Source organism: Zootoca vivipara, chromosome 6 (assembly GCF_965207765.1).
Source record: "Zootoca vivipara chromosome 6, rZooViv2.hap1.1, whole genome shotgun sequence".
Lineage (NCBI taxonomy): Eukaryota > Metazoa > Chordata > Lepidosauria > Squamata > Lacertidae > Zootoca > Zootoca vivipara.
Window position 1 is genome coordinate 20004352 of NC_142589.1, and position 10139 is coordinate 20014490.

Here is a 10139-nt window from a genome sequence, read left to right on the forward strand (position 1 = left end):
TATTTAGGAATGTGTGAATTTTTAAACCAGTCTAAAACAGTCAGCAGGATTCAAAATGGATCTAAAAGGTTTGTGTCTGCTTTGGAAACAAAGGCTTATTAATTCAAAACAGGTCTCTATTATCTTCTGGCTGCTTTCCCCAAAGACTCAAAGCATGCCACTGAAATAAAAAGAAATGAAAATGAGGAATCAGCCACAGAAACAGCCACAACCAAATGACAGCTTTGCCTTTTCAGTTTGGGAGTTTCCAGAGGGAGTTAACACTGAACACAATGGGGCTTGCTTCTAAATTGATAGCATTGTACTACCAGATAAGTACCTTTCTAGTGCCCCCTAGGTCAAAAATTTGTTTATTTGTTGCATTTGTATCCCACTTTTTTCTCCAGAGAGCTCAGGGTAGTGCACAAAGCTCTCCCACACTCCTAATTTAATCCCCACAACAACCCTGTGAGGTAGGTTAGGCTGAGAAGCAGCGACTGGCCCAATTTCTCCCTATGAGCTTCATGGCCAAGTGGGGGATTTGTACTTTGGTCTCCCAGCTCCTAGTCTGACATGCTAAACCTACCACCACACTAGCGGTGGGTTGAAACACCTCTCCCAAAAATGTTGTTAAGAGAAATGGTTTGAACCAGCCTTCCCCAACCTGACAGCCTGCAGGTGCTTTTGGACTGCCATCATCCCTGAGCACTGAGCCATGCTGGTAGGGGCTGATGGGAGTTTGGACCCGAAAGCAGCTGGAGGGCCACCGGTTGGCTGTCACTGTTTTGAACCTGCTGCAAGTGTGATGCAGCTCTAATCGAAGCGTCCTGGCATTCCAGAGCGGGAGAGAAGCATGCTTTGGACTCTGCCAACAGCTAAAGGTGCAAGTATAACAGTCCATGCTTTGGACTCTGCCAACAGCTAAAGGTGCACTATAAGGTTACACCATGGCAAGGAGAAGACCAGTCTGGCCCTATCCATCAACCAGGGAAGGAGCAGCTGCAGCGATCTTCCTTCCACCATCACCCTGTCCAGAAGGAAAACTTTGCTTCAGAGAACTTCAGAGCTGAAGCAAAGCCCACTATGATCCTATCCACTGGCTAAGAGGAAAGGGGGCTAGTGAGCTGTATAGGTTTGGGAGCTGGGTATATTTAGAATGGAGAAGAGAAGATTGAGAGGTGGCATGATGGCGATCTTCAAATATCTGAAGGGCTGTCCCATGGAAGGTGGAGCCAACTTGTTTTCTGCTGCTCCAGGGGGTAGGACCCGAACCAATGGATTCAAGCTACAAGAAAGAAGATTCCAACTAAACGTTAAGGAGAACTTTCTGACAAAGCTATTTGTCAGTAGAATAATGGTGGATGGTGGGCTCTCCTTCTTCTCTGGAGGTTTTTTAAACAGAGGTTGGATGTCTATATGTCGGGGAATCTTTAGCTGTGATCCCTTCATTGCAGGCGGTTGGACTAGGTGGTCTTTGGACTAGAGGGTTCCTAGGATTCTAGGATTTTACCCCTTCAAACTACACTGCCTCATTTTTCATCATCAGAACAGTTAGCACGTAGGAACAGAGGAAGCTGCTTTATACAGAGTCAGACCCTTAGTCCACCAAGCTTAGGTCAGATTCACGCTAAACATTAGGAGGAACTTTCTGACGGCAAGAGCTGTTTGACAGTGGAAGGTGGTAGATTCTCCTTCTGGTTTTTTTAAAACAGAGGTTGGGTGACCATCTGTTTGGGATCCTTTAGCTGTGACTTCTGCAGAAGCCCATCCAGGTCATAACAGAACAACAATATAGACATAGCTTTATTTTATTTTATTTTATTTATATATCGTCCTATACCCAGGGATTTCAGGGCAGTTTGCAAAGTAAAATCAAGATATAAAACCACAAAATACATAATAAAAATAACAACAACAACCCAATAGCTCCACCCCACAAAAAAAACACATTTTAAAAGGGCATAGGATGTAAATCAGGTCAACCAACGGCCTGGTTAAAAAGGAACAAGGTGCATTCCACAGGCGGGGAGCCACTGCAGAGAAGGCCTGTTCTCATGTTGCCACCCTCCAGACCTCTTGAGGAGGAAGCACACAAAGAAGGGCCTCAGAAGATGATCTCAGGGTCTGCGTAGGTTCATATGGAAAGAGGCGGTCCTTGAGGTATTGCAGTCCTGAACCGTTTAAGGCTTTATAGGTCAAAACCAGCACTTTGAATTGGGCCTAGAAACTAAATAAATAACTTTAGGGCAGGCACCCCCAAACTGCGCCCCTCCAGATTTTTTGGCCTACAACTCCCATGATCCCTAGCTAACAGGACCGGTGGTCGGGGAAGATGGGAATTGTAGTCCAAAACATCTGGAGGGCTGAAGTTTGGGGATGCCTGCTTTAGGGTGTTTTTCAATAAACAAGCAAACAAAATACAAAAGCAATTTCCCAGGCCTTTACAATACATTTGTCAACCTAACAATACTATGTTTATGGTACAACACCGTCTACTTAGAAGGAGGGAGAGGTAAGTCTATTTTGGTTTTGTTCCTCTCTTCCCCAATAAATCCAGTTCTCCACATTTACACATCATCTTTCAATCCCTTTTTCTTTTCTTTTCTTTAAAAAAAGTCCTCGTAACAATTCACCAGCATTTTAGAGCAAATTTCTCCTGATATCTGATGGGTTCCCACATGGAAGGTGGAGCAAGCATGTTTTCTGCTGCTCCAGAGGGTACGACCCAAACCGTTGGGGGTTTTTAAGCAGAAGTTGGATGGTCACCTGTCAGGGATTATTTAGCTATGGTTCCTGTATTGGGTTAGATGATCCTGGGGCCCCTTCCCATTCTACAATTCTACCTTGGGTCCTGAGAACACCCAATGAAGCCAAATGTTGGCTGATTCAGGTAAGACAAAAGAATGTTCACACAGGGAGGGTGTGGTCTCCCACAAGAGGCAGTGATGGTCTCTAAATTGGATTAGTGGATAAAAACTCAGTTAAGAGGTATATAAAGTGGCTATGTTACCCCCCCCCCCTGAGTACCAGTTGTTGGGAATCACCGGTGGGGAGAGTTGCTGTTGCACTCAGGTCCTATTTGCTGTCTTCCCATTGAGGCACCCGGTTGGCCACTCTGAGCAGCTTAGTGTACAAGTTGGGCCTTTGGCCAAATCCAGCACGACTCTTGAGTCAGCAGTGTGATGCAGCAGCTAAAAAAGCCAATGCAATTCTGGGCTGCATCAATAGGAGTATAGCATCTAGATCAAGGGAAGTAATAGTACCACTGTATTCCGCTCTGGTCAGACCTCACCTGGAGTACTGTGTCCAGTTCTGGGCACCACAGTTCAAGAAGGATACTGATAAGCTGGAACGTGTCCGGAAGAGGGCAACCAAAATGGTCAAAGGCCTGGAAACGATGCCTTATGAGGAACGGCTTAGGGAGCTGGGTATGTTTAGCCTGGAGAAGAGAAGGTTAAGGGGTGATATGATAACCATGTTCAAATATATAAAAGGATGTCATATAGAGGAGGGAGAAAGGTTGTTTTCTACTGCTCCAGAGAAGCGGACACGGAGCAACGGATTCAAACTACAAGAAAGAAAATTCCACCTAAACATTAGGAAGAACTTCCTGACAGTAAGAGCTGTTCGGCAGTGGAATTTGCTGCCAAGGAGTGTGGTGGAGTCTCCTTCTTTGGAGGTCTTTAAGCAGAGGCTTGACAGCCATCTGTCAAGAATGCTTTGATGGTGTTTCCTGCTTGGCAGGGGGTTGGACTGGATGGCCCTTGTGGTCTCTTCCAACATGATTCTATGATTCTATGATTCTTCTTACGGTCTTATGGCTGAAAAGAGTGCTGACACCCAGGAGACTAGCCCAGAGCATCATCAAGCCCAGAAGCACCAGCTGTGCCCTTGTGGGTTTCCGCCAAACCACAAGCCATTGGGGAAATGTCCTTGCTCGGAAAACGCCTGACCAGGCAGGGGCAGGTTCCCCATATTTCTTGCGCAGCTTGCACAATGGGCCCCCAGAAATAGCACCGCACTTCCCCGTACTGTGTGGATGTGAAAGTTCTGGTGTGTTTGTGGAAGGAGGGAGAAGGAGGGTAGCCAAATGGGGAAAAAAGGGAAGCAAACTCCAGTTTCCCTTTTGTTGCAAACCCTGGGAGATAGGAGGGAGGCAGACACCACATAACTCAGGGGGGGAGGTGTTTCTTCTTCCTGTCTCTGCTGTGTGAGCATCCTCAGTGTGGGCCTGGAGCGTGGCGAGTCTTGCTGTCCAGAGATTCTTTGAGCCGCTGCAAGGTAAGAGAAAGGCGCTCATTGAATTATTTCCCCTTGCATTCAAGATCTGCCTTTGGTGGGGTGAGGAATTGATGGCTGCTGGCCAGAACATCTCCAGAGGGAGATCCAAAGAGGGCACTGGTAGATAGGAAGCTCCCTTGCCCCAAGTCAGAAGACTAGCCCATCTAGCTCAGTATTGTCTACACTGATTGGCAGCGTCTCTCCAGGATTTCAGACCAGGAGTCTTTCCCAGCGCTAACCCGGCAATGCAGGGGATTGAACCTGGGACCTTCTGCGTGTAAAGCAGATTGTCTACCACCAATGACTACACTAAATCACGCAGAGCAGCACCATGCTAGAATCTCTCTGTGTGTTTTCTTCATACAGGGAAAGGGTTTCTATAAGGCATGGCTTTCTATCATGGAAATGCCAGCACTCTGAATTTAGCCCCAAAGCAAATTGGCAACCAGAAGGGTTCTCTCGGTGATGGATTGATATGGTCCAAAAGGGTAGCACCAGTTTAGAAAGGAGAAAGGTAGTTCACACAGAGGACAGATAGCTTGTGTGAGGATCCATGCTTCATTTCATCCAGCAGCATCAATAGCCCTCGGGGTGTCACTGCTGTGGTCAAGAAAAGGGGATGAGACTCTGGAGAGGCTTGTTTTGCAAAGCTGGGTTGACACCAGAGAATTGATGTGCATGGGAAGAGATTTGCTCTACAGACAATGCCGGGTCCTAAATAATAGGAACACAGGAAGCTGCCTTAGACTGAGTCAGAGAGCATTAGTCCATCAAGCCCATTAGTGTTCACACCGACTGGAAGCCACTCTCTAGGGTTTCAGGCACATAGCATTACCAGCCCTAGCCGAAAATGCCAAGGATTGAACCTGGGACCTTCAGGATGCAAGGCAGATGCTCTGCCACCAGGTTGCAGCCTTTCCCAGTCAGAGTACTGAGCTAGTTGGAGGAAGCACACCTGCAGACCCTCCAAGAGTCCCTATTCTCCAGGAACAGCCCCAGATTTACAGAAGCCATCCCCGTTTCTGATTTGATCCCAGAATGTCCCACTTTTTCTTATAACGTCCTTATTTTCATCTGAGAAATGTTGGAGGGTATGTGGGGGTACTCTTCTTGATGTTAAGTTGGAATCTCCTTTCTTGCCATTTGAAACCATTGGTTCAGCTCCTACCCCTTGGAGCCACAGAAAACAAGCTTGCTCCATCTTCCGTGTGACAGACAGATGTCTGAAGATGACCATTAGATGTCCTCTTTTCCAGGCTAATCCTAAAACCCCTAAGATCCTTTTCACATGCACCGCCATCAAGGGAGGCATCCCCCATCCTATATTTGTGCCTCTGGTTATTCTTGCCTTTGTGCGTTGCTGGTCTCCCAGCTGGGTGCTCCTGCTTTCTCCCTTTACCTTTCCAGGATGCTGAGTCCCAAGAGGTTGGCATGGGCAATGCTGATGTGCCTGAATGCAGCCTGGCTGGTTGGTGCTGACACTTGCCGGGGGCCCCAGCTCATCCCAGGGACTCCAGGCATGCCAGGTGCCCCAGGCTCTGATGGCCACGATGGAGTTCCAGGGAGTAAGGGTGAACGAGGTAAGGGGCAGGTTGACTTGGCGGGAGGCATGGTTTCTTTCTCACTATGGTTCTCATCCACAGTGCAACGTGAGCACCTGAGCTGGAAATCTGTCCCAACCTATCAGGGAGCCAATCTACTGCATGACGGGGAGGCAGGGAAGCAGCAGGTGGGATGGTGGGGAGCTGGCAGGGAGTTTTGAGGAGGGGTCCTTACCAATAACCGTCTATTGGCATAGCTGCCAAGTACCCCGTATTTCCCGGGAAACCCCCGTTTTTCCTTACCATTTCCTGACGGTCTTCCGTTCCAGCTCCTCTCCCATTAATCTCCCTTATTTTGGCTCCTGTCGGTGGCAATTTTTCTGGTGTCGCTTTGCCCATTGATGGGCACCAAAAATGGTCGGCGCCAGAAGTCGCATCTATGCATATCCGGAAGTGCGTAGGCACAACTTCCGGTGCTGGCGTCGGCCATTTTCGTTGCCAATCGATGGGCAAAGCGACATCGGAAGTTGCGTCTACGCACTTCCATACATGCGTAGATGTGACTTCCGGCGCTAGCGCCAGCCATTTTTTGTGCCCATAGATGGGCAAAGCAACACCGGAAGTTGTGTCTACGCAACGTCCAGTGTCGCACGGCTGCCGATCCTGGATTTCTCCGCGAGAGACTTGGCAGGTATGTCTATTGGTAAGGGCAGGCATCCCCAGACTTGGCACGCCACCTGTTTTGGGACTACAATTCCCATCATCCCTGACCACTGGTCCTGTTAGCTAGGGGTGGTGGGAGTTGTAGTCCCAAAATAGATGGAGGGCCGAGTTTGGGGATGCCTGGGTAAGGGCATGCTGATAGTGATTTCCCAGGACATGAGCCACATTCTCTCAACATCACAGGAGCAGCTTGAGATAGAAAGAGAGTTATATCCAACCAAGTCCTACTCAGAGACAGAGCAGACCCCACTGCAATTAAAAAACCTATATGAGGCATGCACATTAATTTCAATGGGTTTACCCTGAGTAGGATTAACATTGGCTAAAATTATTTTTTGAGAGCTCTCGGCTCAGCTCTAATTTATCGATTAGTGGGGTTGGGAGTTCCACATACAAACAGTTCCCTTATTTATGACATCGATACCCCATGTTTCCTGCAAGGAGGCTAAGGCAGTGTGTACAATTTTCTCCTTCCCCATCTTATCCTCACAAAAAACCCACGAGGCCGGTCAGGCTGAGGGTGCCCAGTAACAGGCCCAAGGTCACCCAGCAAGCTTTGTGGATGAGAGGGGATTCAAATGCTGGGCCAGGCCTGACCAAGTTGATAACACAGGTTTGTCCACACACACCACACCTCTTATTGGGATTGTGAATATTGTACATCAGGAAGCCATTGGATGAATGAAAACTGGCTCTTGTGTTGAAATAAAAAAAAATCCAGTCCAAAAATATGGTTCAAAAGCTTTACTTGCAGAACTTAACACCAAACAATTTAAAATGATAAAAGTTACATTCATAATTTCTTATACTGATCCCAGCAAAAGGCATAATATCGTAGATTACAAATATCTTGAATTTTGAGTTTAAAATCAAAGCTCCATCTCTTCTCCATTGCAGCCTCCATTAGCCTCAGGCTGTTTGTGAGAGACAGAGATTCACACATCCATTCTCTTCACTAGCTTGGAACAAAGAGAGCACTCCACCTGAGATGGATGCCTACAGATTAGCATATGCATAGACCTGTAATACTCTCTCTTTCCTGTGACTTTAAGCACAAAGCTACAGTTCCATGTTACAACTCTGATTAACCTGTCAGGCTCTTCTTCATCTTCAATGTAAATTTCCAGCCATACTTCACAGTGCTATAGAGGCACATTATAGATTTGTTTTCCATTTCAACATACATTAAACAATTCGACTTAACACCTCTGCCTTCTTCTTTCCTACTTCTCATAGGTCCTCCTGGGGGTGTTGAAGCAAACAGGGATTCGGGGGAACCAGGGGAGCCAGGGGAGCCTGGTTACCCTGGAAAAGTTGGGCCCAGAGGACCAGCAGGGTTCAAAGGCCCCCCAGGATCTCCTGGCCCGCAAGGAGCCAAAGGAGAATCTGGTGACTACAAGACCTCGCTCAAATCCGCCTTCTCAGCCTCCCGAGGCATCTCCATGCTGCCGCGGCGTGCGCAGCCCATCCGCTTTGACCGCGTCCTCACCAACGTCAATGGCCACTACGAGAGCCGCTACGGGCGTTTCGTCTCCAACATCACCGGGATTTACTACTTCACCTACCACATAACCTCCCGGGGCAACCTCTGTGTCCAGATTAAGAAAGGCCAAGGCAGCCGGGGCGAGAGGGTCGTAGCCTTCTGTGACTACGTCTACAATGCCTTCCAGGTCACCACGGGCGGTGTGGTTCTCCGCGTGCAAAGGGGCGAGTCAGTCTGGTTAGAGCCCACAGAGAAAAACTCACTCATCGGGGGCACGGAAGGGGCAGACAGCATTTTCTCCGGGTTCTTACTCTTCCCCGTTTAGCTAGAGGAACCCCGGGACCTGATTTCCTGCTTGCTCTCTCCACCAGACTCCACCCTCTGCTGCAGGTCTGGTCTTAGGAAACTGCCGGCCAGGGATGGAGCACTAAGTATGGGAACTGCAATGCCCTTGCCTCTCTGAAATGGTGCAGCCTTAATAGGTGATCGTTGATAGGTTCTTTCAATAACCACTAAGCCTTTTTCAAAAAAAAAAACCACCCCCACCCCATCACAAGAGGTCTCTGGAGTAACTTTGTAAACAATTAAACAATCACTTGTGCTTTGGTTTGGAGAGTTATTGTCAAGTGCATCAGAAGGATGAGAGACATGGTTTAGTTAGTCACCACAAGGTGGCAGCAGATACCTAGGGATAGCTGACCGCACTTGCTACAGTATCTAGCAAGCTTTGGCCAGGAAGAAAGTTTCCAAGAAAAGGGAATTTATATACTCTAGAATCCTGACATAAACAGTACTATGGCTGGGGTGGGGAAAGCCTTTATTTCTTTTAGAGCTGTCACAAAACCCACTCCTCTCCCCTCCTAAAAAAAACCCTGATCCCACACGTAGATTCACTGCCTCAGTGAATTCCGTGGGAAGCACATTTTTGCAGTTCCTTTCCCTGAAGGGTCTGAATGCAAAGTTATTCCAGATAAGGACGTCCGCAAAGTTCAATCAAGTGGGGCTTGGAAACCAACTTTCAGAAGTTTGTTAAAATTGACCTCAGAACCAAGGGAAGCTTAGACAAGCAACTAAGATCACCTCTGGGTTTGGTATTGATTGGCACCAGAGGAGTGACCACAGCGGGCCCAGCGCACAAACCCCACCTCCAAAGCTCCTGACCCAAACACATTCCCCTTCAGGGAAAGATTGTACCTCCGTGGTAGAACATCTACTTTGCATGCAGAAGGTCCGAACTTTGATCCCCAGCATCTCCAGGTGGAGCGAGAAATGTGCCTAAAATCCCGGAGAACTGCTGTGGGTCAGTGTAGACGGTGCTGAACTAGATGAACCAAAGGTATTACTCCATATAATGCGGCTTCACATTTTCCTATTCCCCCTTTCCTTATAGTTTGAGGGTATAGTTTGGGGGTAGTTTGGTTTGTTGGACAAGGCCCCACCCCAAGGTTCTCCAATTTGGCTTACAAGGCCATTTCTCTCAAACCACACCCACCGGCCCCATACCTGATGTCATATTATCTATTTATTTGTTTATTGCATTTCTATGCCAACTTTTTTCTCCAAGGAGCTCAAGGCAGTGTGCATGGTTCTCCTCATTCCACATGGCCTAGAAATCCCCTCGCAGAGCCACAATTCCCAGAGTTCCCTGGGAAGAGGGATCGATAAACCACTCTGGGAATGGTAGCTCTCAGAGGGGAACAGAGATGCTCCTAACAACTCTCAGAACCCTTAAGAAACTACAGTTCCCAGGATGCTTCGGGGTAAGCATCCATGACTGTTTAAAGCAGGCATCCCCAAACTGCGGCCCTCCAGATGTTTTGGCCTACAACTCCCATGATCCCTAGCTAACAGGACTAGTGGTCAGGGATGATGGGAATTGTAGTCCAAAACATCTGGAGGGCCGAAGTTGGGGATGCCTGGTTTAAATTGATCCAATACGGCTTTAAATGTATGGTGCAGATGGGACCATTGTCATCCTTGGGGTGTTGCTGGGGGTGGCATTTTCCTGGCTTAGGTCTCGCTTCATCTCCCTTCCTCTTTCTGCGCTACTGCCTGCAATGAATCCCTTTTCTCACATCATTGTTCTTCTGGTCATCAGGGCTAAAGAGCTGCTCCACTCTGGACCAGTAGGG

At 48.0% G+C, this 10139-nt stretch overlaps 1 protein-coding gene across 1 annotated transcript; it reads left to right on the plus strand.

Moving 5' to 3' along the window:
• Positions 1-4191: 4191 nt before the first annotated feature.
• C1QB (complement C1q B chain) lies at positions 4192-8613 on the plus strand. Its single transcript, XM_035119156.3, has 3 exons — positions 4192-4260; positions 5668-5840; positions 7761-8613. Exons 2-3 carry the CDS (start codon positions 5669-5671, stop codon positions 8330-8332), a joined length of 744 nt encoding a protein of 247 aa, XP_034975047.1. The 5' UTR covers positions 4192-4260; position 5668; the 3' UTR covers positions 8333-8613.
• Positions 8614-10139: the final 1526 nt, after the last annotated feature.